The sequence below is a fragment of the Martes martes genome (genome assembly GCF_963455335.1).
Source record: "Martes martes genome assembly, chromosome: X".
Taxonomy (NCBI): domain Eukaryota; kingdom Metazoa; phylum Chordata; class Mammalia; order Carnivora; family Mustelidae; genus Martes; species Martes martes.
Window position 1 is genome coordinate 53,514,869 of NC_137897.1, and position 27,794 is coordinate 53,542,662.

At 38.9% G+C, this 27,794-nt stretch overlaps 1 protein-coding gene across 4 annotated transcripts in view; it reads left to right on the top strand.

Moving 5' to 3' along the window:
- Positions 1-27,794, top strand: part of YIPF6 (Yip1 domain family member 6) — a 73,120-nt gene that overhangs the window by 25,302 nt on the left and 20,024 nt on the right. For 2 of the 4 annotated variants that reach the window (XR_013966283.1, XR_013966284.1), the window contains exons 4-6: positions 5,241-5,283; positions 7,968-8,093; positions 8,725-8,882. Coding sequence is in view for 2 of the 4 variants with exons in the window: in XM_080794829.1 (XP_080650955.1) it covers positions 5,241-5,283; positions 7,968-8,093; positions 8,725-8,882; positions 10,655-10,773 (446 nt within the window). In the remaining 2 variants the exon portion in view is untranslated. Of the gene's footprint in view, positions 1-5,240; positions 5,284-7,967; positions 8,094-8,724; positions 8,883-10,654; positions 12,483-27,794 lie in introns of those variants that run through there. The other 2 variants (XM_080794829.1, XM_080794830.1) reach the window with 2 other exon arrangements.

The window sequence follows — 27,794 nt, forward strand, 5'->3', positions numbered from 1 at the left end:
ATATATATATATATACACACACACACACACACATATACATATACATATATAAGACTGGTGAATTGAACAGAGCCACCCAGTTGATTTTGGGTGTATTTTGGTATCTTAGAACAAATTACTTCCCAAAATTTTAAAGAAAAACTTACGTGTGTGTGTGTGCGTGTGTGTGTGTGTGTGTATATATATATGTATGTATGTATATATATATGTATATATATGTACACATATATATGTATATACACACACACACAAATATAAGGGTAAACAATGAAGGGATGGCATGTGACTGTAAAGATGAAAATTTTTTAAAAAATCTAAAAAAGAAATTGATAAGATAAGATGGTTGGAAAAAGAAAAATAAGAGGAAGGAATGTGCTCAGGCTGGAGACTAGAACAAAGCCATGTCCTAGATTAGGGTATATTGCGATCTATTAGAAGAAATTTTATCCCAAAATTTTTTAGAAAAAGGAAAAAAACCTATGTGTATACAAAAAATAATATTAAATACAATGAATGGATAAAAAATGACTATAACATTGAAGGTTTATAAAGATTGTTTTTAGAAAGGTATTGTTAAGATAACAAGTTAAAAAATGCTAAAAGAGTAAAGAGAAGTTAAAAAATAGAATAAGAAAAAAAATAAAATTAAAAAAAATTAACTTTGCAAGAGGAAAGGATCATGGGGGAAAAGCCATGAATTCTCTGTGTTGCTTTCCCCTAGCTCTGGAGTTCTGCTGTTCTTCTCGGTGAGCTTGGTCTTGCCTGGATGTTCTTGCTAATCTTCTGGAGGAAGAGCCTGTTGCAGTGATTCTCAAATGTCTTTGCCCGAGGTGGAATTGCACCTCCTTGCCAGGGACTGGGCTAAGTAATCTTCTCAGGTTCACTCTCAGTAGCTTTTGTTCCCTGAACGCTTTCCATAGAGCTCTGGAGGACGGGGATGAAAATGGTGGCCTCCCAGTCTCCAGCCTGGAGGAGCCAAGAGCTTGGGGCCCCACTCCTCTGTGCCCTCAGAGATAAGCAGTCAATCCTGTCTCCCTGGTCTCTGGCTGCACTCCGAGCTCACCTGGCCTGTGACCGAGCATTTCTATCTCTGATGCACGGCTCCTTTTGGAGTCTCCAAACCCAGCAGATTCCTGCCACGCTGCTCCTCCCAGAGCAGGAGGGTAGTCTCCCTGGCTCTGCCACTTGTGGGGCCCTGCTCGAAGAGCAGTGGCCCGACTGTGTCTCGGATCATGGATTAAGGTAATCCCGATCTGAAAGCTCACTCTTTGGCTCTGGCTCTGTAATTGGCTTCCCTGCTCCGATACCTGACAGCTCTGTCACACTCAGACACCCCTAATCTTTCTATGACCCCGCGGGACCTGAGAGCACACTGTCCCATGAGGACTCCACCCCCACTTAGCCTCTGGAGCGATTTCCATCAGTGGAGCAGACTTCTAAAAATTCTGATTTTGTGCTCCACTGCTCCACTGCTTTCCGGGAGCTGGACCCTCCTCCTGCAGCCTGTCTTCCCTGTCACTTCGGATTCCCTTCTCTGCACGTCCCACCTTTCAGAAATTGGTCGATTTTCTGTTCCTAGAATTGCTGCTCTTCTCTTCTATCTCCTGTTGAGTTTTTAGGTGTTCGGAATGGTTTGATACCTATCTAGCTGAACTCTTGGGATCTGATGTTGTTTCAGTCTGCTATTCCTCTGCCATCTTGCCTCTCTCTATAGACGGTATATCTCTATCTGCCACTGAAAAAAAAATCGTTTTGGAAGCTATAAGCACATAGGGACTTTATTCAACCTGAGCTGACAATCTCCAAGGGAAAGGCAAAATGTTTCAATATTAAATTAGAATAACAGCCAACACCCATTAAGGATTAACAAATTAATAGTATCTTTATTGACATTTCTATCTGCAGAACTATTAATTTATCTGATGACTACGTTTATTTGACCAAGAGGTCTATCAAAACAGTTTTTGCAATAAATTATGGTCTTATTTAGAATTTATTATTAAAATCATTAGACCTTTTATTTGCTTTCATAGTACCCTTTATCAGAAAAATTGAATCAGTTGTTTGAGAATAGTAACAATGATGTTGTACATGAGTGTACCTTCCATTTGGGCAGCATTTCAGCTATAATGTAGGGATCCCAATATGTGGCACATGGATGCAGCATCAGAATCTTTCTTAATATAGTACACGGTGGGTTGGAGCTGGCATGATTTGGTACTACTGGTATGTAGTGGAAAGAGCATGGACAGATCTGGGTTTGAATCATGGTTCCATTACTACCTGTGTGATCTTGAATAAGACAGTTAACTTTTCTGAGGCTCAAGTTTCTTCCTCTGTTAAAGAGGAGATAATAACGTATATCTGCTGGTGAGGCTTAGAGGTAATACATAAAAACCACCTTGCACAGCATGTGACATTTGATAGTTGCACCATAAATGGTAACTGTTACTCTAGTGCCATGCCCTCCCCCTACACACACACATCTTTTTTAATCCTTAACAACAACCCTGTGATGTAGGAATTATTGGTTCTGTTTTACAGATGAAGAAAATGAGTCTCAGAGAAGCTAAGAGTCTGGTCTGGATGACACAGGCAGGACTAGAACCCAGTTTTCAAGTTCATTTTCTTTCCATTCTACCACTACTATCCCAGGTGTAAGGATACCCTTTCAACTGCTGCTGTGGCTCAGTCCAAAACAAGTTTGCTTTAGTGACAATGCAGAACCAGTGTGTTATTTTGCTGATTAGTGATGATGATTAGCTATGTCATGTGTTAAAGTCCATTTCCAGACCTTGTAGGGATAGACAGATAGGCTGGCACAAAGGGTAAGTCAGTCATGGCCCAAATTTGTACTTCTGCCCTGCCCTGTTAGCATAGCCCTTGGCAAAGTGTCAAGGAAAAAAATTCATGACTTTAAAAAACCCACAATGCTGTATCACTTCACACCCAATAGGATGGCCATTATGAAAGAAACAGAAATAACAGTTATTGGTGAGGATGTGGAGAAATTAGAACCCTTTTGCATTGCTAGTGGGAATGTAAAATGGTGCAGCTGCTGTGCAAAATGGCATGATGGTTCCACAGAAAATTAAGCATAGAATTACTGTATGATCCAGCTATTCCACTTCTAGGTATATACCCAAAAACTGAAAGCAGGAACTCAAGCAGATATTTGTACACCCATGTTCATAGCAGCCTTATTCACAATAGCCAAAAGGTGAATGGATGGATAGACAAGTTGTGGTATACACACCATGACATATACCATATACTAATGGACTATGGCTCAGTTTGTTTTTTTTTAAGATTTGTTTATTTGACAGATGGAGATCACAAGTAGGCAGAGAAGCAGGCAGAGAGAGAGGAGGAAGCAGGCTCCCTGCTGAGCAGAGAGCCTGATGCAGGGCTCAATCCCAGGACCCCAGGATCATGACTTGAGCTGAAGGCAGAGGCTTTAACCCACTGAGCCACCCAGGCGCCCCCCCCTTTTTATTTAAAGATTTATTTATTTAGACTATGGCTCAGTTTTAAGAAGGAGTAAAATTCTGATCCATGCTACAACATGGATGAGCTGTGAAGACATTGCGCTAAGTAAAATAAGCCAGTCACAAAAGGACATGTTTTTTTTCACTTATAGTAGGTTCCTAGAGTAGTTGAATTGATACAAAGTAAAATGATGATTGCTGGAGGTTAAGTGGGAAATAGGGTTGGAGTTTTAGCTTGGGAAGATGAAAAAGTTCTGGAGATGGATGATACAAGGTTTGTAAAACAGTGAATGTACCCAAAGCTTGTACACTTAGAAGTGACTAAAATGGCAAATTTTGTGAGAGAGATATTTTTTTCTTATTTTAGTAGAATATATATACATATATTCTACTAAATAATTCTTACTTATTTAGTAGAATATGTACATATATTCTACTAAAATAAGAAAATAGTTTTAACTATTACAGATTTTTTATGAATTAAAAAGAACTTAAGTGTATTTTTTAGAAAGTATATTAGTGTCAGTTGTACTTGAATTTACTTTTTTAGTTGATAAGTTCAAAAATTTAACAAGAAAAACAGTATTTTATCAGAGTGGTAGGATTATGATTTTTCTTTATACCTTTTCCAAACTTTCCACGGTGGTGTCAGAATTACTTATATAGGGGCGTGGGTGGCTCAGTGGGTTAAAGCCTCTGCCTTTGGCTCGGGTCATGATCCCAGGTCCTGGGATTGAGCCCCGCATCGGGCTCTCTGCTCAGCAGGGAGCCTGCTTCCTCCTCTCTCTCTCTCTCTGCCTGCCTCTCTGCCTACTTGTGATCTCTGTCTGTCAAATAAATAAATAAAATCTTTAAAAAAATAAAAATAAAAAAAATTACTTATATAATGTGGGAAAAATGTAAGCATGTACATATGCATACTTTAAAGTTATGTACGTAAGAGGTGAAAGTTAGAAATGGTATATGTATCTTTTTTCAATTTCGTTGGGGAAGGTAATTTTGCTGTAAGCTGTATGTTACTGAACTGTTGGCTGATGAATTTACCTAACAGCTATTAATTGAGAACCACTGTGCTTAGACCTGATGTTGGCAGAGCCTTTTATACTTTTCTAAAAGTTTCATGTTATTTACTAAGGTTTGACCTTATGAAATTACCAATATAGACTTGTTTTCTCACCTATACAAACAGCAGTTCCATACTAGTTCAGTGTAATGATTATGAAAGGGAAGCAGTGTGGCAGAGTGGAAAGAACTTTGGAATAGGACTCAGAAGACCGAGGTTCTGGTCCCACTTCCATACCTAACTACTAGATATACTTGGGGAAGTCACTTCCTTCTCAGCTTCTTTTCTCATATTCTTGAGGTGAACCTGATTATACTTCCCTTGTCTAATGTAGTCTCAGTTTGATGGAGTGACTTGGCTCTAGTCTCTCTGAGGATGGGGCACCTAAGTCTTTTGACTTCTGGCCCATTGGTCTTTATAGCATGTCGGAATGTGGCTTAGTAGGTGGAAGAGGGGTGATCTGTGGTTTATGAAGTCAACAAAATTTAAAGGATATATGGAGAAGAGCATTCAGAATCGGGGAGCAGGGAGGGCAGGTAGAGGGGTAGGAGAGGTTGGGTAGGCTTGGGCAGACAGAAAGAGCCTTGATGTCTGAATTCCAAGAGTAGGAGAGGTAGATAATTGGAATAAACATAGAAAATACTACATAGTTGTTTCTTAACAGTCTTCTGTTTTTTCTTGCCTTGTAGGGGATCTGTGGGGCCCTTTGATCCTTTGTGTGACACTTGCATTGTAAGTACTTACATTTCCTTCCTCTGCAATTTGAGATAGACTATACTTTCTTGTGTGGAGTTTCAAAATTGAGGGAAATTTTGAATATTTTATTTAGGATTTCTGTGATATATTGTACTCCTTATGATTTCAATCTAAAAAGTCAAGTAGTTTTCCAGATCAATTCAAAGAGTGATAAAATTAAAGATGTGAAAATTACGCTCCTCTCTGTTTACCAATAACTTCTTAGCCTGTTTTAGCCATTTCTCTTGAAATGACATTTGTTTACTCTCATGTACCTCCCCATCAGTAAACTAAGTGAATTAAATATTTGTAGGTTTAAGTACTGTTTATTTGTAAACCTAATTCTTCTTAAATCTTAATAATATGTATGAGAATGAGAATAAATTAGGAAGAGTAGAAGTGTTCAAGTTCAAAGCAAGATCATACTTTAAAGTGTTAGGCTTTCCATACACATTGTACGTAAAGGGAGAGGACAGGAGAGCATAGTTCCATTGGAGAGGGGAATATAACCATTGGTAGTGTGGAAAAAATACTGCGTTAGGATTCACTTCTGGGTTCTCATCCTGACTATGCTATCACCAGAGCAATTTTGGACAACTTAGAATCAAAATGTGTATAATGATTTTTTTCCGATTTATAGAAAACTTTTAAATACCTTCTCTTTATTTTATCCTCATAGCAAGAATATTATTTTCTTTTTTTGACAAACAAGCTTAGGTTCAAAGAGATTGGGGACTGAAGCGAGATCACACAATCAGTGGTAGACTTGGGATTCAACCTCAGGTTTCCTTGACTGCCCATTGTCTTCCTCTGTGATTATTTTACATCTCTTCCCACCTAACCCCTCTGGGTCTCCTTTTCCATATCTATAAAAGGAGATGGCTGAGGATCCCTTCTAGGCTTGACTTTTTATGATTCTAAATTGAACAAACTTCTTAATGGCTTCTCCGCCCATTTTTTAAAAACGATTTTATTTATTTATTTGACAGAGAGAGAGATCACAAGTAAGCAGAGAGGCAGGCAGAAAGAGAGAGAGAGAGAGAGGGAAGCAAGCTCCCTGCTGAGCAGAAAGCCTGATGCGGGGCTCGATCCCAGGACCCTGAGATCATGACCTGAGCCAAAGGCAGAGGCTTAACCCACTGGTCCACCCAGGCACCCCTCTCAGCCCATTTTTTAATGTGAATTAAACATGTGGTAATTTAGGTAGTAATGTAGAGTGCTGTTTCTTATGCCTTTAATAACCACATCAAGGGCAATACTCCAATGCCTTGATGGACAGGTTTATATTAGAATGACTGAGCATATACTTTTTTAGTTTTAAAAGATTAACATTAGAGATGATGTAGTTTAACCCAATTTATTTGCAGAGAGGAAAACTGGAGTCTCAAGACATCCAGTGATGTACTCTAGTTAACATACCCAATGACAAAACTTGGATCACTTTCTGGATCTCCTGCCTTCGAGGCCCGTTAATGTTCTCCCTTCATACCAGGCTAAAGCAGTAGAGATTCCAGACAACAAATGATCAGTGCCAGCATTCCTTGCATCGGATTGTTAGGACTCAGAATGGAGTCCGTACAGGTACAGAATACAGAAGCCTGCCCTGGCAATCAGCATAGCAGGGCAAGACTTGCCAGGGCAAGAGGTTGTGAGTTTGGTGTTACTTATTATTTTTCTGGAAAAAATAACATTCAGTCCAAGTGTTCTAGTCCACAATTCAAAAGTTTATGTCTGTAAAATTCTTAGACAAAGAGAAGATATGTCAGTGCCTGTTCAACTACTCCATTTTAAAGCAAAGTCTTTTAGTAATAATCTGTGTTTTGATTCAAAAAAATCAATTAGATAGGTTTATAGACTCTTTCCATTCTGAAATGTCAGAACTAGGGGTGCCTGCGTGCCTCAATCAGTTAAGTGTCTGCCTTGGGCTCAGCTTATGATCCCTGGGTCCTAGCATCTAGTCCCCGGTCATGCTCCTTGCTCAGCAGGTAGCCTGTTTCTCCCTCTCCCTCTGCCCCACCCCAGCTCATTTTTTCTCTTTTGCTCTATTCTCTCTCATATAAATAAAATCTTAAAAAGTAATAAATAAATGTCAGAACTAAAGCCTTAACTGAAGGATTACAAATGTAAATGTATCTAAGGGGTGGAGAAGTAACCTGAATGTGTACATGATTTGGTGACCTGAAGCCCCTTGTGAAGGGACCTGCTGCTATGTCAGTCAACTGCTCCCAGTTGTTGCCATGTAGGAATGTAGGCCCACTGTTAGAAATTCTTCAGGTTTTTAAGAAAATCCAGAAATACGTATTTTTAAGTGAAACCTTCCAATTTTAAAATATTGTCACTTGAATTTAAACCCATTTTAAATCTTGTACGGACTGATAACTCCATGTCTGTGAGCCACATTTGACCCTTCAGTTTATAACCTCTGCTTAACCAAAAACGTCTTCAGTAATCCATTTACACATCCCAGCAAGGCCAGATGTGGTGACCTGTGCAGTCCTGAGGCATTTGGAATTGGAAATAAGGGAGCCTTGCCAAATATTTCTGACATCTTGCTTTTGTACAATCTATATATTATAGATCTTCAGGTGAGGTTTAGGACAGCTCCCTGATTGAAAGTTTGCTTTACCTTTATTGCTGTAAATAAAACATGAAGCAATTCTCATGTCATTTCCTTCTCACAGAATGCTTCAAAGAAGCTCTATAGATAGTGAAAAGGATGGAGGACCCCAGTTTGCAGAAGTGTTTGTCATTGTCTGGTTTGGTGCGGTTACCATTACCCTCAACTCAAAACTTCTTGGAGGAAACATGTGAGTATTATTAAAATGTACTTTTTGCCTTGCCAGGTAGCATATCTTAGACTTTTAAGGAAGTCTGGCTAGTTAGGTATTTTTTTAAAGAAAAATGAAAATAAATGAGGGCTAAAGAGAAATTCTCTTAAACCCACCGAACAGAGATCACCTAGTTTAACTTACCTTAAATTATCTAGGGTCTTATGATAAGCTTCAGATGCTCTCTCCAGCTCCTGAAATCATGTGGAGACTTTTTCTGTGTTAGTAGATTATGTCCACTTTGTGGAGGAGATGGTCCATAGCTTCCAAAAAATTCTCAACTAGGTCTTTAAACTAGAAAAGATTAAGAACCACTGTCTTAGAGGTTCAATGGGAGAAGGAAGTCTCTAGGAATTAGAGTAGATCATCTGGTACCCTAGGTGGTTGACTCTCAAGGAGTTTGAGAGGAAGGGAGAAAGAGTAGAGGGAGAGAAAAATTAAAGCATATGCTTAATACAGAAGCCTCCTCATAGAATCAATGTTAGGGTATAGGTATTATGTATTTGAAGGAAGGTAACAATCTATGATATATAGAAATCTGTGTAATAAGCTGTATCATGGTACAAATCAACTATATTTATGATCTTTAAAGATGTATGTTATTTTTTAGATCTTTTTTTCAGAGCCTCTGTGTGCTGGGTTACTGTATACTTCCCTTGACGGTGGCAATGCTGGTTTGCCGGTTGGTGCTTTTGGCCGAGCCAGGACCTATAAACTTCATGGTCCGTTTTTTTGTGGTGATCGTGATGTTTGCCTGGTCTATAGTAGGTAAGAATGTACTTATCTCTACAGTAGCAAAGCAGACAAAAACATGAGTTAGAGATGACGACCAGATGAGGTGCAGTGTAACTTCTGAGTCATATGAGAGTGATAGGATTCTTGCCAGTATCATCCACAGAACCCTCTTCTCCAAGTAGGCAATGATAGGGATGCTGTCCATCTTATCAGAGTTGGATATCTGGCCTTGTGAGATGTGGAGGGTCATATCCTTTCTTTTTTATTCTTAAATAATTGATAGGGTCAGGAAAGGAGATTACACTAGACCTAGCTCAGATCCTAGCATATAGGAGGCGTAGGTGACTTGAGAAATGACTTGGGTCTTTTCCTAACAAATTAATCATGATAAGAATAGTAGCCAGCATTTACAGATTGCTTATTCTAGGCCAAGCACTGTTGTGAGTGCTTTATATGTATTATCTCACTTAACCCTCACAACTCAATAAAAAGTAGTATTATTAGTCCCATTTTTACATATGAAGAACAGACCCAGTGAGGTTAAACAACTTGCCCTAGGACACATAACTAGTGAATAGGGGAATTAAGTTTCAAACCCAAGCAGGTGACACACCTGTTTAGAACTATATTATACCACCTCCCAATATAGGTTGTTATGTGTATTATCATGTAGTACTTTTCTGCTTCAGTAGAAAATTCTGCCAAAGATTAGGAAGAGCCTGTAGTGGTGGGAGTGAATGCTATGTGCATTCCTAAAATTCTCTTAAAATTCTACCTTCAACTAGAACTGTTCACTGGCTTCTTACTTCATGGGATAGACAGACTGCCTAACATTTTTAAGTGCATTAACATACATTTGCTCTGGAACATGGTTAAAATCCAAGAAGTAATCCAAAAATACAGTCTGCGAATGCCAGAATTAATATTATAAAGACTGTGTGTTAAGCTCGAGTGCGTTACCCATGGGAGAACCCCCTCATTCCCTCACTTAGAGTCTGATAGCTTACCATACTTGTAGTTGTAAATATCCGGTGTCCAGGCTTATAGCTGTTCAGGAAGTAGAATCTTAGAAGAGAGAGAGCCTTCTATAAGCATTCCATTTTCTAATTCAGCAGATAGTTCTTGAGCACAAACTATGTGTCAAGCATTGTGCTAGGCACGGTCTCTGTCCTCAGAGTTCATAACATAGTGGAGCAGCCAGACATGTAAACACTTAAGGGCAATAGGTGTCCCAGGTGGGAGATGGAAGTCTGTGCAGGGTATGGTGGGGACACAGAGGACGTACGTGGGCAGTTCTGCCTGCAATGGGAGTATATGTGATGGTTGTTCAGGAAAGATTGCCTGCAAAGGGTGATCAGATGTGTGAAAGTTTGAGTCTCATTTCCTGGGTGGATGAGAGGGATAACATCTAAAAGAGCTGATAACTGAATAATGAGAACAATTACTCAAGCACAGCAGTATGAGGCCATTTGCCATAGGAGCAACTCGCCTTAGACATTTTTCTCAGTGTATTCATCACAGGTCAGTAACTTCTCAGGAAAGGTTAGGAAGCCCCTTTTAGAAAGATTTTCATGTGAAATGGTTGACAACTTTCAGAGTTTAGTATTGGAAACAAGTAGCTCTCAACTGTCTGGAAAACTATGCCGCAGAATGCGTTTTTCCCCAAAGGTCACAAATATAACTGAACTTTTTGTGTAATTCTGTGTTCCAGACTATGCCAAGCACATTAAAGTATAGTAAATGTTAGTGGTTGTGACAGTCTTATTATATTAAAGATTCCATTTTGTTTTGTTTGTTTTGTTTAGCCTCTACAGCTTTTCTTGCCGATAGCCAGCCTCCAAACCGCAAAGCCCTGGCCATTTATCCTGTTTTCTTGTTCTATTTTGTCATCAGTTGGATGATTCTCACATTCACTCCTCAGTAAATCAGGAAATGGAAATTAAAAACCAGTGAATTGAAAGCTCATCTGAAAGATGCAATTCACCATGGAGCTTTCCCTCTGGCCCTCTTTTGTGTAATTTTGGAGGTATTTGGTGTGTGAGGATATTAAAAGGGAGCCATAAAGCACCATCACTGCTTATAAGGAACCGATGTTTGAAAGGCTGTCCTTTGCCTCTTGATGTTATTTCTTTAAAATATGTAGTATATGCAGTATAGTGCTGCCTTAAGGCATGATAGGGTCACTGTGGTCCATTCAGGTGACAGCCAATGATTTGGGAAGCACATGGATACATCCTGCAAGTTGAGTGGAATTAACTGCTGTATTTTCAGTTTTGAGAATACCAGTTCAGGTGCAGCTCTTAAACACATTGCCTTATGACTATTAGAATATGCCTCTCTTTTCATAAATAGGAATGGGTAGTCTATCCATTTTGTTTTCTTTCTTAGGCTTAAAAAGGCAATGACAGAGGTTGGGAAGGGGCTTCATAATTGCAGAGTTGAGAAAACATGCATTAACCAGTATTCAGATTTTGACCAGAGAAAATTCTGCACTTGTTGTTTTCTAAAAAAGCGAAGGACAGGTAAAGAGTCAGCTTCTTTAGTCGTTCTGTATGGTTCCCTTTCCACCATGCTTATTAACAGCGCCTCATTGACACTCTAGTTTTTAATCTTGCTCCCTAGCTCTGAATATGCAAGCTGTTAGTAGTCAATATGTAATTTTCCTATCATTGAAGCTCTTGGTGGACCAGTGCTTGAACTTATCCAAGTGGGAGACCTCAAAAATTTAGATTGGTAGGTCCTTAATGCATATTATCATTTGGGCACTTGTTTCTTCTTCAGGGTAGATTGAGGCATTTTAGACACAGCATAGCTCTAAGGAAGTCCTCGTTATTCTGCGTAGTCTGGGCTTTAACTAGAAAGTAAAGCTAAATCAGAAGCCTGCATTTAACCCCATGCACATGGAGGGATTTAGTGTTCTGATGGCTGGTTCACAGAACAGCTAGATGCTTAGAGCATGACGTTGGATGCCATGGGTTTACAGCTGCCACCTCTTCATAGTGGGCTTAGCAGTTTTTTCATTAGATGTGCTTTTTGGGTTGGGGAATAGCAATTTATTTTCTTGGTTTTAGACTATTTGTAAAGCTGCTTAGCTCTTCTTTAGACAAGTACTTTTTTTGCACATGTGCACCTACTTGTATTCTTAGCTATTTATACACACAAGTGTGAAGGCTTTTCAGGGAGCAGAGTGTCTGGAAAGGCTGATTCGAAGCTAAACAGGGTTCCTTTAGGGTAATATGAACTACTGCCATCTATAAATTGCGCATTGAAGAACTCTTAATAGACAAAAGATTAGGAGTCAGGCAGAAAACATTCAATGTATATACAGTTACTTATAAAGATAGGAATTTATTCCATGGTTTTTCTTTATCATGGAATCTAAATATTTGTTCATTTTTTTCTCTAAAGACTATCTACACATGAATATATAATTTTAAAAACATATTTTGTCCATTCCCAGATTAACCAAGAACACTACTAGGACAAATGTGTTCTTGGAGTTAGCACTAAGTTACTGAGCATTACAAAGTAGTTGGTCGTCTCAATCCCAGCCTTCTCCAGAGGTTTTGGTTATTATATATTTGTATTCATTTCAATTTCTCTTCTAAATTTTAAAATAAACCTGGTGAGCACAAAGCCAATTTTTCAGTCTTGAATTGGTAAAGACAATATTTTGAAACTGGTTTTGATTTTGAAATTGGTCCTTAAGTTATCATCCATTTCCATCGTCTGAAATTTCCCAACCTTTACTAAAAACTTCTCTTTTCCAAAGTTATTTTGTAATCTGTCCCAGTGGTTATAATGTAAAATTTAAAAAATGATCATGTTTCTCAAAAGGGAATTGCCTACCGAATTTTACTCAGGCTAAATATTTTGGTCAGAAAATTTTAAGGTTACAACAGGGGTGGCAGTTGTGTGGGTGGGGAGAAGGGGGAGGGGGTTATATTGGGCGTTAAGGCAGTTTGTTCTGTGTGTTAATCTCTTGCTCTTGGGTGATTTAAGGAATGGTTTCATTTGATTTAAATGAAGATGGGTAAAATGGAGATTATCTTTCTGAAAATGAATGGTCAGTTTCTGAAAATAAATGGTCATTTATGGTATAAATGATTATTTTCTTAATATATGCAAAAAAAGTGCATTGCTCTCTGTGGCAGAACACCTGATTATTTGGAAGTTGTAACCCTCAACACAGCTTTCCCTGGTTTGCTGCAAAGGCACATGGCTAATTATAGAAAGAAGGACTAGAAGAGAAAGGGATTTTAACAAAGGATACCCTGTTCTAGGAATTGGGAAGTTTCATGCTTTAGATGAAACTCAAGTGTGTGAGCATCATTACCAAATATAGTGCATCCTTGCCGAATATGGTGCATCACTGTCATGGGTTGTCATTTGCTGCTCCTACTTCTGAGACTGAGCCTCTTTTGTAACATTCTTTAGCAATAGGAAGGTGAAGACTGGATATAATTGCTCTTCAGATTATAAAAACTCAACTGATGCAAATGTATTTGAATGTGCAGTGTAGTCTTAAATGTCAACCATTAATTGTCAAGTCTTTTTCCTCTTTGGAGTCTTATTACATGAGTTGAATAGGATCTTTTTATTGTGATGGGTTTTTCTGTTGTTGGGCAAGGTGGGCTTGTCACAGGACATAGGACCAGTCAGCATTTTACTGTTTACTATATTTGTCTTTTTATAAAGTATCTCCCAGATGTGATTAGAAGGCTAGCAAGCCTGTAGTTAAAGATTTAATTGTATACTTCTTATAATCTAACTACATACTGTACCTGGACTTCCTGAAGATGAAAATGAAAATCTCCTGTCATTTCAAATCCTTGGGTGACATCAAGTCATTGGAATTTATCTACATGCTATAATGATATGATCAGACATCCATTGCATGAGCTGTTTTATTCCAAAGTAAAATACTGAAATTGTTATTCTTAATTAGACTGTTAATTTCTGAGACAGTTTGGATAGAGATAAATCTGTGAATGTTAATTCATGTATATAAATTAGAAATACTTTTCTAGATTCTGTGGGCTTTTATTGAAAATAAAGAATTTCTAGGGATTTACTCAGGCCATAAGATGGTTAAGTAATAATAATGACAATAATATTACTACTAATAATGGCTAATATTTATTGGGCACTTACATTGTGCCAGGCAATATTCTATTTTTTTAAGAATTTTTATAACAGCTTTGTTGAGATATACTTTACCATAAAATTCATCCTTTTAAAGTGATATAAAATTAAGTGATTTTTTCAGTATATTCACATAATTGTGTATTATCACCACTAGCTCATTTTAGAACATTTTCATCACCTCCCAGTAAAATCCCATATCCAGTAGCATCACTTATTTTCCCCTTCTCCCCAGCCTCTAGCAACCACTAGTCTGCTTTCTGTCTCTATTGATTTGGCCAGGCACTATTCTTAAGTGCTTTTTATGTATCTCCTCTACTCCATAACAAAAAGTGCTACAATTCTCATTTTACAAGTAGAAAATTGAGTCACGGAAAGTTTAAGTAAATTGCCCAAGGTCACACAGTAAATTGATTTAAAATAGGAAAACACTAAATGGGAGCATAGTAGAACACAGTTTTGCATTGCATTGTTATGTACATGAAATGAATATACCCTTTTCCCAGGGTATGGGTATGCTCCCTGTCATTAGCCATTACACCCTACAACTGACTGGAGATAGATAGCTCTCATTCTTTTTTTTTCCCCTGAGTAATAGAACACTATATTAGCATCTGAGAAAAACACAAGAGCAGTTGTACATTGGAAAGAGTTAGGTTTCCTGCCTTCCCCCGCCTTCAGCCCCTTTTGTCTCCTTTCCCCCACCCGACACATGCACGCACGCACACTCCTCTTCTTTTTCCCAAAGTCTTAAGAGTCAAGCAACTTCTGCCTCTTTCATTTTAATTCTCCCAGAGGGAAGATTAGTGCATCAAAATTTAACCTGTTTATTCAGGTGCTTATAGTCAGGGGATGCATCTAGTCACTTATAATACCAGTTATATTTCTAAGACCTCAGAGAGCAGTAGTGTGAGAATAAAATCCTTTTTTAATTGGGTTAAACTAGGTGGGGGAAATAACAGAGTAAGGGATTTAATGAAGTCAGTGGTTCCATCTGGTAGTAAGTAACCACATGCTACTCTTGTTCACTCTGTTCTGTTTATTTCAGAGCCTTTGTGCTCTGTGCCATCACTGCTGGTAATTTCTTGGTTCTCTTCAATACTCCATTTTAATCCTGATCTTTCCTGTAAATAATGAACCTATGGAAAGAATAAATCTGTGAGATGATTTGTGAATGTTAAATGTGCAAATAAAAACACTGGAAAAGAGATTTTGTACATGTCTATTCTTGAGCTGAAAGACACAAAGATATTTGCTACATACTGTTTTCAGATGTAATATGTTGTCATCAGACAGTACCGAATGCTGTGTAGGATTGGACAGGCAGTAATTTTAAATCACATTTACTGAACAAGTAATATACACCAGGTATTATGTTAGCTACTTTATAACAGTATCTCTTCTAATCACAGCAGCCTTTTAAAGTTTTGTTACTAACCTTATTTCAAAGTTTTGTTACTAACCTTATTTCAAAGTTTTGAAACCTGGGAATTTGGGGAGGTTAAATAAATTGTCCAGAGTCGCAGTGAGTGGTGCGGCCTGGGTTCAAACTCAGGTTTCATGACTCCATAGTCCTCTATATTATTTTCTTGCCAAATTAAAATCATACCTACCCACTTAAACTAAGCCACATCAATCAGGTAGCTTAATAACATAGTGAGAAACTGGGTTTTCACCCATCTGCTGGGGACAATACTGGTTTCTGCCTTCAGTTTATGATCTACTTGGAGAAACCAAATTCCTCACCATCCGTGCACACTCATAGTTGAAATGCATTGTGATTCTTATTTTTGGTACCACATAAAACCTTAGAATGGTCAGTGAGTATAGGAGAAAGTCTTTGAAATATTGGGAGAATTTGTATCATCCAAGAGGAGAGGGGGACATTCCAGATGGTAGGGAATATTTAAGAAGAAAGATGAGAGGTAGCAGCGAAGTCTAAAGCCATCTATCTACACATGTGCAAGTGTGTCACTGTCCTGTACATATCAGAATGCTTTGTGAAAATTTTCTAGCTGCCTTTATATATTTCACTTTACAAGGCGGATAAAACTTCTAAGCTTATAGCTAAGGAAGTAGGCTCAGATAAGTGAAGTAGTATGCCTTGGGTGATAAAGCCAGTCTCAAGAACACAATTGGGAAGTTGATCTTCATGTAAATATTGATCCTTTTCTAATGATAGCTTGCATACTGAAATGAATTCAACTAACTTTGGGAAATAAAGTTGGTGGATAAGATGAGACCAAGTTATTGAGGGTAAGTATTGAAAAGTAGGAAATTGTAAGTAGTTGTGGTAGGAATAGTGAGTACTGTGGTAGGAAATAGGATGTTTTCAAAAGTTCTGGAGCAGGGGAATATCTCAAAGAAAGTTACTTATAAAGGAATAAATGAGGACATATTGAAAAGTTGGATTGCAAGTAGGGTAGAGAGAAGAAAGGAGTGCCAATATATTTCTAACTATGGTTCTGGAAGAATGGTGTGTTCCTGAGAATAGTTGGGGAGGTGCTGAGTTTGGCTATCAGAGTGGCCATATCCTAAAAACAACTGGAAATATGAGTCTTAAGTATAGTAAAAATCATATCTAGAAATGTAAATTTGAGTCTGCAGATGTGATGCATGTTGAGAGAATGTACTGTTTCAGTCTTGTTGACAGGTATAGTTGCTAAAGGGCAGGACTGAATAAGAATCAAAGATGAGGAGGAGGGAATGAATCTTATTTATGTGCTGTGGATTTCTACATGATACCTTTGTCTTACATGAACCTTTTGAGGTAGTTTCCTTCATTTTTAGAGGAGGAAGCAGTTTGGATTGGGTAAGCAGCAAAGGCGGAACATGAACACAGCTGTCGTCTTTACTCAAAAGCCTGTGCTCTTCCTGCTGTGCTCTGCTACCCTTACAGAAAGTTTTATACTCCAAGAACCTAAGAATGAGTGCCTTGCACAAAGCAGGTATTCACGAAACATGTTGAGTTCGTTAAAAGAAAAGTAGGCAATAAATCGGTACTACATGCTGAGCATGGAGGCATGATGAGAAGCAAGAATTGAGAAAATATATTTGGCTAGAAGAATATAGTAAATTGATTGCACTAGTGTCCCAGAGTTTTACCCCTCTCTGAATCCTGCCCTTTGCCATGTGACTTTGGAGTTCCGCTCAATAAAAGGCAGAACCTGTTCTCTACCCCTTCTTTCTAGGTGGTCTTTGTAGCTTGCTTTGCCTAACAAAATCTGGCAAAAGTAATGGTGTGCAATTTCTGATCCAGAATACCTGAGGCTCTGTGTGTTTTTTATTTGTCTCTCATTTCATGGCCGTATCTTGAAGAGAACATGCCTGAGTTCGCCTGCTGGACATATTGAACATAGCCTAGTAATCCTAGCCATAGCTATTCTAGATTAGCCCACTACCATATGACTGTCAGACAAATGAGTGAGCCCTCTAAGACTAGAAGAACTTCACAGCTGTACCCAACCTAAGTTGTCAACCTGCAGACTCAAGGACTAGGTAAATGCTTATTGTTTTAATCGATTGAATTTTGAGTGGTTTGGTATGCAGCACTATAGTGGCAATAGATAACTGGATACAAAAGCCATTCTTTAAAAAGTTTTTTGATGTTTCCTGTTACTAGGAGATGGAGGCACTGAGTATTGGTTTCTTATTCGTAGAGTCATATCAGGCACAGAACATTGGAGATGAAAGGAATTTTAGAGATAATTAATTCTATTTTCTCATTTTACAAAATGAAAAGCTGAGGGCCAGAGAGGGAAGGCTACTTACCCAACACTGGTAAAAGGAGCCAGAATAAAACAGTTTTCATTTCCAGTCCACTGCTCTTTATATAACATAACACAGTAGAGTAGCTGAAAGGGCCATAACCTAATGCCAAAAAAAAAAAGAAAGAAAAATAAAAGAAAGAAAGAAAAGAAAAAGAAGAAAACCACCAATGCTTTGTCAGTGGATATGTGCATATGTAACAGTGGAAAAGGAAGACACTCATGAGAAATAGTGATGGGCTCCAAGTAAAAGAGTTTATTAGGGAAGTAACTACCTAAAGGAGATGAAAAGAACTGTGATTCTGAATAGAGTTGGTAGATTTAACCTTGGGGAAAGTAGAGAAACCTCTTGTCAGGTGAAAGGGAAGAATGAGTGATTAGATGCATGGGTGATTAAATGTTCACACACTTAACAGACTGAGCATTACATTATGCTAGATACTGAGGATTCAAAAATACCAAGGTATTTCGGATATCAAGGTAGTGATATCATCAAGTTGGCAGCATAGGTTGCTCCTAACTTTGCTCCCCCCTCACAAGAACAACAACTAACAACTATTTAAGAACAAGACACCACTGAGAGAATTGTAGAGCATAGGGGTGAGGCTGAAGCATCCCCCCGTACCACAGAGACCAACACAAGTAGAAGGGCAAAAGAAATACCTACATTTTGATGACATTGCTCCTCCCTCAGGCCAGCACAACACCATGTGGAGAGGTCTCCCCTAAGCTTTCAGTTCCTCCAGTGGGATAAGATAGCCGAGGGGGACAAGCAGCCCCTCCATCATTGTGGGTTGCTCTGCAGGAGCCCCTGCTCTGATCTCACACCCTGGGGATTGTAGGGAGATTTATGGGGCTCAACCACTCTGAGTCTGGTGCAGCAACCAGCACATGGATCTTGGCTGACCAGATTCTTATCTACAATACCTGTATAATCCCACCTAGCAGTTTTGCTCACCTACAGAACCAAGTTGGAGGCACACCCTGACTAGTGAACTTGATGGGGTGCAGGTGTGCCTGATTCAGATCCTCAAATGAGATATGCTGGCTCTAGAACCCATGTTGCCTATGCAGAGGCGAGGAGCTGAATCACAGCTCCATCCACCATGGAGGGTCTTCCAGCCCCATCTGACCAGAAGGTCTGACAAAAATTCCTGGAAGCTGTGCTGGCCCAGTGGTGCTTGAACTGAGAGACTCCCTGAGCCAAGCCAGTACTGGGCAGAGAAATTAATTCATAGCCAAAGCTGAGGGTAGCTCCTCACCTCTTCCAATCAAGAGACTGAGAAGTTGAGAGTGCCTAGAGTGCCCCTACCCCCAGGCAGGTAAGGGAGCTGAGACAGCCCCACTTGCTGTGAAGTGTCTTCTGGTCTCATCAGACCAGAAAAGCTGGAGACAACTCCTGGAAGCTGTGTGGCTCAGCAGCACTTGAGTCTAGAGGTAGGCAAAGCCAATCATTTTCAGAGGAAAGACAGGGGCATTGTTCAGTCAGGGGATTGGGATATAGGTTAGCTTGACTTAAGACAACAAAGAGCTTTTGCCTTTAGAGGTGCTTCTGCTAAGCCAGGGCAGGGACTCTTAATTCATAGCCCTACTTACCACTGAATACAGCCCTTAGCCCATCTGACCAGGGAACCTAACCAGAGCACATAGGAAGTGGCATAGCCCATTCAACAACTCTATAATTAGTAGCACTTGAAAAGAGAGCAAAACTCATGGCTTTCGTAGTCTGTCAAGCAAGACTAGTATCCTTGCAAGTACTCCTTGCACTGGAGTAGGAGGGCATGAGACTGTCCCACAAACACAAATAGATAACTATCAAATCATCCTAAGTACCCCACAAATTTACCCGAAGACTGACAGAATAAACTCCACAACCAAAGGGAGAAAAGAGGCCACATCAAGGAACTTAAGACCTGTGGACATGGTTTAGGGGAGAAATGGATGATGTGTGCTGCAGAGGGGGTGAGCTATGGTCACAGAAAAGGATAGAGGAGTACACAGGGGAACACAAAAGGAAAACGTTTCCCCCAAAGCCTTTGGCTGGGAAAGCAGAGGGGCTGAATTTTGTGAGTTCTTGCAACCAGCAGGGCTTTAAGCCAAGAGTTTTAAAGGTCAGCAGACTTGGCGGGGATAGTGCCGGGTGGGCACTGCTCTGCTCCTGGAGAGAAGGCAAACAATCCAGGGGCAGACAGCATGGAAACAGTGATCTAAGGAATGCCTGGGGCACACAGTGGTGAGATTATTTGCTCTGCTTGGAGCCTGTCCCCGAGAGGCAGCTTTCACCCAGACACCTCTTATAAAACAAAGGAGCTGGCTGGCACCATTTCCCTCCTCCACCCCTCAGCATAAACACAGAGCCACCTGCTGGAAGCAGCACATTGCACACACTGGATGCCTAACTTGAATATACTAGGCCCCAAACCCCTGCTGTTTGGTGGAACTGCCCTTCTTAGGCATGCTATTCTCAGTCCCAGTGCTGTGGGCCCCTCACCCAGAAGACCAGCACGAATATCTGCCCACACCACATCTCTTGACCAGAGAGTTCTTCAGGGCCTCAGTTCTACTAGAAGAAGTATGGGGTTCCCTTTCATAAGCAGACCAGAGCATACATGATTAAAACTTGCCACATTCAGACCAAGGACCAAACACTGTGCACTGCAGGCAAGGACAGCCTCTACTAGCAACTGGCGTGAAGGATAGAGCAGCCACAACACACCAAGCAGAGTTCATGCAACAGACATGACATGAGCAGGAAACATAACTGGTTATCCTAACACAGAGAAAAAGGCAGAGACTTAGACAAAAGGCCAAGATGGAGGAATTTATCCTAAATGAAAGAACAAGATAAGGCCTTGGCCAGAGATCTATGCAAAACAGATATAAGTAACATGCCTGATGGATGATTTAAATCAACACTCAGAAGGATACTCACTGAGCTTTAGAAAAGAATAAAGGAAAGCAGGGAGACCCTTAGTAGAGATAAAAGGGTTAAAAAGGAATCAGAGATGAAGACTGCAATAAAAAAGATTGGAAACACCCCTGATGCAGTGCAGAGTAGGCTGGAAAAGGCAAGGGAATGAATTAGTGATGTAGAAGACAAAATATATGGGGCATCTGGGTGGCACAGTCAGTTGCATGTCCAATTCTTAGTTTTGGCACAGGTCATGATCTTGGGGTTGTGAGATTAGGCCCCACATTGGGCTCTGGATCAGCATAGAATCTGCTTAAGTTTTTCTCTCCCTCTCCATCTGCCTCTCCCCCTGCACTCTCTCTGTCTCAAATAAATAAATAAATAAATAAATAATCTATCTTAATAAGCTGGGTGTGCACTTTGGAAAACAGCATGGAGATTCCTTAAGAAATTAAAAATAGAGCTACCCTATGACCCTGCAATTGCACTACTGGGTATTTATCCCAAATATACAGATGCAGTGAAAAGAAGAGCCATATGTACCCCAATGTTCATAGCAGCAATAGCCACAATTGCCAAACTGTGGAAAGAGCCAAGATGCCCTTCAACAGACAAATGGATAAAGAAGATATGTTTCATATATACAATGGAATATTACAGCTCCATCAGAAAGGATGAATACCTAACTTTTGTATCAACATGGACGGGACTGGAGGAGATTATGCTGAATAAAATAAGTCAAACAGTCAATTATCATATGGTTTCACTTACTTGTGGAGCATAAGGAATACCATGGAGGACATTAGGAGAAGGAAAGGAAAAGTGAATTGGGGCAAAAGTGAATTGGGAGGGGGAGACAAAGCATGAGAGACTGTGGACTTTGAGAAACAAACTGAGGGTTTTGGAGGGGAGGGAGGTTGGGGGATGGGTGAATCTGGTGGTGGGTATTAAGGAGGGTACGTTTTGCATGGAGCACTGGGTGTGGTGCATAAACAATGAATCTTGGAACACTGAAAAAACTAAAATTAAATTAAAAAAAAAAAAAAAAAGCTGGGGGATGCCTGGGCAGCTCAGTCAGTTAAGCATCTGACTTGATTTTGGCTCAGGTCATGATCTCAAGTTTGTGATATCAAGCCCCTCCTCGGCTCCACACTGGGGACAGAGCCTGCTTAGGATTCCCTCTCAATTCCTGTCCTTTGGCACCTTTCCCCCACCACTTTCCATACTCTCTCTCTCTTTAAAAAAAAGGGAAGAAAAGAAAATGAAGCTGAACAAAAGAGGAAAAGAAGAATTATGAACACAGGAATAGACCTGAGGAACTCAGTGACTTCATGAAATGTAACAACATTTATATTATAGGAGTCCCAGAAGAAGAAGAGAGGAAAAAGGGAACAGAGAATTTGAGGAAATAATAGCTGAAAATTTCCTAATCTGGGGAAGGAAACAGACATTCAGATTCAAGAGGCACAGAGCACTCCCATCGAAATCAAACAAAGTAGGCCAACACCAAGACATATTATAATTAAATTTGCAAAATGTATTCATGAAGAAAAAAAATCTTAAAAGCAGTAAGACAAAGGAGGTTCTTAACTTACAGACCCGTAAGTCTATCTGCAGCTCTCTAAGTAGAAACTTGGCAAACCAGAAGGGAATGGAACAGTATATTCAAAATGCTGAATGCAAAAATCTGCAGCCAAGAATACTCTATCCAGCAAGGCTATCACTCAGAATAGTAGGAGAGATAAAGACTTTCCTAGACAAACAAAAACTAAAGGAATTTGTGACCACTAAACCAGCCATGGAAAAAATATTAAAGGGGATTCTTTGATTGGAAAGGAAAGAGGGACAAAGACAAGAAAGGAGCAGAGAAAATCTCCAGAAACAATGACAAAACAAGTAATAAAATGGTACTAAAAATATATCTATCAATAATTACTCTGAATGTAGGGGCATCTGGGTGGGGTGGTTGGCTAAACATCTGACTCTTGGTTTCAGTTCAGCTTATGGTCTCGGGGTCATGAGATTGAGCCCTGCATCAGGGCTGCATCAATCTACTTAAGACTCCCTCTCCCTCTGTCCCAACCCTCCGTGCTCTCTCTCTCTATCAAAATGGATGGATAAGTGTTTAAAAAAATTACTCTGAATCTGAATGGACTGGGGGAAAAAACAGACTATCTATATTCTGCTTATAAGAGACTCGTTTTATTTTATTTTAAAAAATATTTATTTATTTTAGAGAGGGAGATAGCACAAGCAGGAGGATGGGCAGAGGGAGAGGGAGAGAATCTCAAGCAGGCTGCCCACTGAGTGTGGAGCCCAACAGGCAGCTTGATCCCATGACTCTGAGACCATGACATGAACCGAAACCATGAGTGAGATGCTCAACCAACTTAGCCACCCAAGCACCCCAAGAGACTCATTTTAGATCCACATACACCTGCATGTTGAAAGTGAGGGGATGGGGAATCATTTATCAGGCAAATGGATGTCAAAAGAAATCTGGGCTAGCAATACTTAAATCAGAAAAATGAGACTTTAAAACAAAGACTGTAATAAGAGACAAAGAAGGGCACTATGTCATAATAAAGGGGATAATCCAACAAGATATAACAAATGTAAATATGTATGCACCCAAGATGGGAGCACAAAAATGTATAAAATAATTAATAACAAACATAAAATAAGTCATTGACAATAAAACAATAGTAATAGGACCTTAACTCCCCAGTTACATCAATGGATGGATCATCTACGCAAAAAATCAACAAGGAAAGAATAGCTTTGAATGACACACTGGACCAGAAGGACTTAACAGATATCTTCAGAACATTCCATCCTAAAGCAGCAGAATACACATTCTTTTCAAGCGCACATAGGACATTCTCCAGAATAGATCATATCTGGGTTAAAATCAGGCCTCAACAAATAGAAAAAGATTGAAATTATACCATGCATCCTTTCTCACCACAACACTATGAAACTGGAAGTCAACCACAAGAAAAAAATTGGAAAGACCACAAATACATAGATGTCAAACAACATGCTACTAAATAATGAGTGGCTTAAACAGGAAGTCAAATAAAAATAGGAATATCATAGACTTTTAACTATAGAGAACAAACTGGGGATTGCTGGAAGGGAAGTGGGCAGGGAGATAGGTTAAATGGGTGCTGGGTATTAAAAAGGGCACTTGTGATGAACACTTGGTGTTGTATGTAAGTAATAAATCACTAAATTCTACTCCTGAAACTAACATTATGTTATATGTTAACAACTGTAATTCAAATAAAAACTTGAAATTTAAAAAAAAAATAAGAAAACACATAGAAACAAATGAAAATGAAAACACAGTGGTCCAAAACTTAGGGATGTGTCAAGAGCAGTCCTAAGAGGGAAGTATGCAGCACTACAGGCCTACCTTAAGAAGCAAGAAAAGTTTCAAAGAAACTTTTCAAAGAAAGTTTCAAAGAAACAACCTAAACTTACACCTACAGGACCTGGAAAAAGAACAACAAACAAGGCCTAAAGCCAGCAAAAGGAAGACAACAATAAAGATTAAAGCAAAAAATTATGATACAGAAACTTAAAAACCAATAGAACCTATCAGTGAAACCAGGAGCTGGTTCTTTGAAAAATTTAATAAAATTGATAAACCTTTAGTCAAAATTTCAAAAAGAGAAGAGAAAGATCACAAATTAATAAACTCACAAATGAGAGAGAAGAAATCACAAACAACACCACAGAATTCTAAGAGAATATTATGAAAGACTATATGGTAACATACTGGACAACCTGGAAGAAATGGATAAATTCCTAGAAACATATAAACTACCAAAACTGAAACAAGAATAAATAGAAAACTTGAAAAGGCAACCAGTATAGAAATGGAAGCAGTTATCAAAAACTCCCACCAAAGAAAAGTCCAGGACCAGATTGGTTTCACAGGCCAATATGTTTGGTAGAAGAATGAATGCTTATTCTCAAAGTACTCCAAAAATTAGAAAAGGAAGGAATATCTCCAAATTCATTCTATGAGTCTGGCATTACCCTGATACCAAAACCAGATAAAGACTCCACTAAAAAAGAGAACAACAGGCCAATATCCCTGATGAATATGGATGCAAAAATTCTCAATAAATACTAGCAAACCAAATTCAACAATACATTAAAAAATTCATTCACTAAGATCAAGTGGGATTTATTCCTGGGGTTCAAGAGTGGTTCAATACTTTTTTTAAAAAAAGATTTTATTTATTTATTTGACAGACAGAGATCACAAGTAGGCAGAGAGGCAGGCAGAGAGAGAGGAAGGGAAGCAGGCTCCCTGCCGAGCAGAGAGCCCGATGCGGGGCTCGATACCAGGACCCTGGGATCATGACCTGAGCTGAAGGCAGAGGCTTTAACCCACTGAGCCACCCAGGCACCCCAAGAGTGGTTCAATACTGACAAAACAATCCTTGTGACACATCATATCAGTAAGAGAAAGGATAAGAACATTATGATCATTTCAATAGACACAAAAAGCATTTGACAAAGTACAACATCCATTCATGATAAAACCCCTCAACAATGTAGGTTTAGAGGAAACATACCTCAACATCATAAAGCCCATATGTGGAAAAACCCACAGCTAACATCATCTTCAATGTGGAAAAACTGAAGATTTCCTTTAAGTTCAGAAATAAGACAAGGATGTCCACTTTTATGACTTTTATTCAATAGAGTACAGGAAACCCTACCAACAACAATCAAGAAATGAAAGGCATCCTTTGTAATATAACTTGAAATCCAGAGTTTTGATGCTTCTCATTTTGTTTTTCTTTTTCAGAATTACTTTGGCTATTTGGGGTCTTTTGTGGTTCCATACACATTTTAGGATTGTTGGTTCTAGCTCTGTGAAAAATGCTGGTAGCATTTTGGTGGAGATTGTATTAAATGTGTAGATGGCTTTGGGTAGTATAGACATTTTAACAATGCTCTTTGAATCCATGAACATGGAATACTTTTCCATTTATATGTATCTTCTTCAATTTCTTTATTAAGTGTTCTATAGTGTTCAGGGTATAGGTCTTTTACTTCTTTAGTTAGATTTAGTTAGATTTATTTATTTAGATTTAGATTTAGATTTAGTTAGATTTATTCCTAAGTATCTTGCTGTTTTGGTGCAATTGCAAATGGGATTTCCTTTTCTGGGGCTTCATTATTAGCGTATAGAAGTGCATTGATTCTGTGACTGCTTTATTCATGTATGACTTCTAGCAATTTTTTGGAGTCTTTTGGGTTTTCTACGTAGAGTATCATGATATTTGTATATAGTGAAAGTTTGACTACTTCTTTATTGGTTTGGATGCATTTTATTTCTTCTTGTTGTCTGATTTCTGAGGCTAGGACTTCTAGTACTTTGTTAAATCAAACTGGTGAGTGAACATCCCTGTCTTGTTCCTGACCATAAAGGAAAAGCTCTCAGTTTTTCCCCATTGAGAATGATATCAGCTGTGGGTCTTTTGTATATGGCCTTAATGTGTTGAGTAATGTTCCCTCTCTTCCTACTTTGTTGAAGGTTTTTATCAGAAAAGGATGCTGTATTTTGTCAAAAGCTTTTTCTGCATCTATTGACAGGATTATATGGTTCTTAGCCTTTCTTTTATTGATGTGGTGTATTGTGTTAATTGTTTTGTGAATATTGAACCACCCCTGAAGCCCAGGAATAAATCCCACTTGATCATGGTGAATAATTCTTTTAATGTACTGTTGAATTCAGTTTACTTTTTTTTTTTAAACAGACTCTTTTTTTTTTAAGATTTTATTCATTTATTTGACAGAGATCACAAGTAGACAGAGAGGCAGGCAGAGAGAGAGGAAGGGAAGCAGGCTCCCCGCTGAGCAGAGAGCCAGATGCGGGGCTTGATCCCAGGACCCTGGGATCATGATCTGAGCTGAAGGCAGAGGCTTTAACCCACTGAGCCACCCAGGCGCCCCTCAGTTTACTTTTTTATTGACAATTTTTGTGTCCATGTTCATCAGGGATACTGGCCTATAATTCTCCTTTGTAGTGGGGTCTTTGTCTGCTTTTGAAATCAAGGTATGATGGCTCTGTAGAATGAGTTTGGAAGTATTCCTTCCATTTCTATATTTTGAACAGTTTGAGAAGAAGAGGTATTAACTCTTCTTTAAATGTCTGGCAAAATTCCCCTGGGAAGCCATCTGGTTCAGGACTTTAGTTTGTTAGGAAATTTTTGATTACTGATTCAATTTCTTTGCTGTGAGGGGTCTGCTCAAATTTTCTATTTCTTCCTGTTTCAGTTTTGGTACTTTATAAGGTTCTAGGAATTTTCCATTTCTTCCAGGTTGCCCAATTTGTTGGCATGTAATTTTTCATAGTAGTCTCTTATAATTGTTTATATTTCTGTGGTATTGGTTGTATCTCTCCTCTTGCATTTATGATTTTATCTTTTTGGATCCTTTCTCTTTTCTTTTTGATAAGTCTGGCTTGGTGTTTATCAATTTTTTTCTTTTGAAGAACCAGCTCTTAGTTTGACTAAACCTTTCTGCAGTTCTTGTTTGTTTGTTTGTTTGTTTGTTTCTATATCACTTATTTCTGCCCTAATCTTTATTCCCTTCTTCTGCTGGCTGTAGGCTTTATTTGATGTTCTTTTTCTTCAGCTCCTTTAGGTGTAAGTTTACATTGTGTATTTGAGATTTTTCTTGCTTCTTGTGGCCTGTGCTGAAATATACTTCCCTCATAGGATTGCTTTTGCTAGATCCCAAAGGTTTTGGTCTGTTGTGCTTTCATTTTCATTTGCTTCCATGTATTCATAAAATTTTTCTTTAATTTCCTGGTTAATCCATTCATTCCTTATTAGGATATTCTTTAAGTTCCATGTATTTAAGTTCTTTCCAATTTTTTTCTTATGGTTGACTTCCCAGTTTCATAGTGTTGTTGTCTGAAAATGTACATGGTATGATCTCAGTCTTTTTGTACTTGTTGAGGGTTGTGACCCATTCTGAAGAGTGTTTCATGTGCACTTGAGAAGAATGTATATTCTGATGATTTAGGATGTAATGTTCTGAATATATCTGTTATGGACATCCAGTCCAGTTTGTCATTCAAAGCCATTGTTT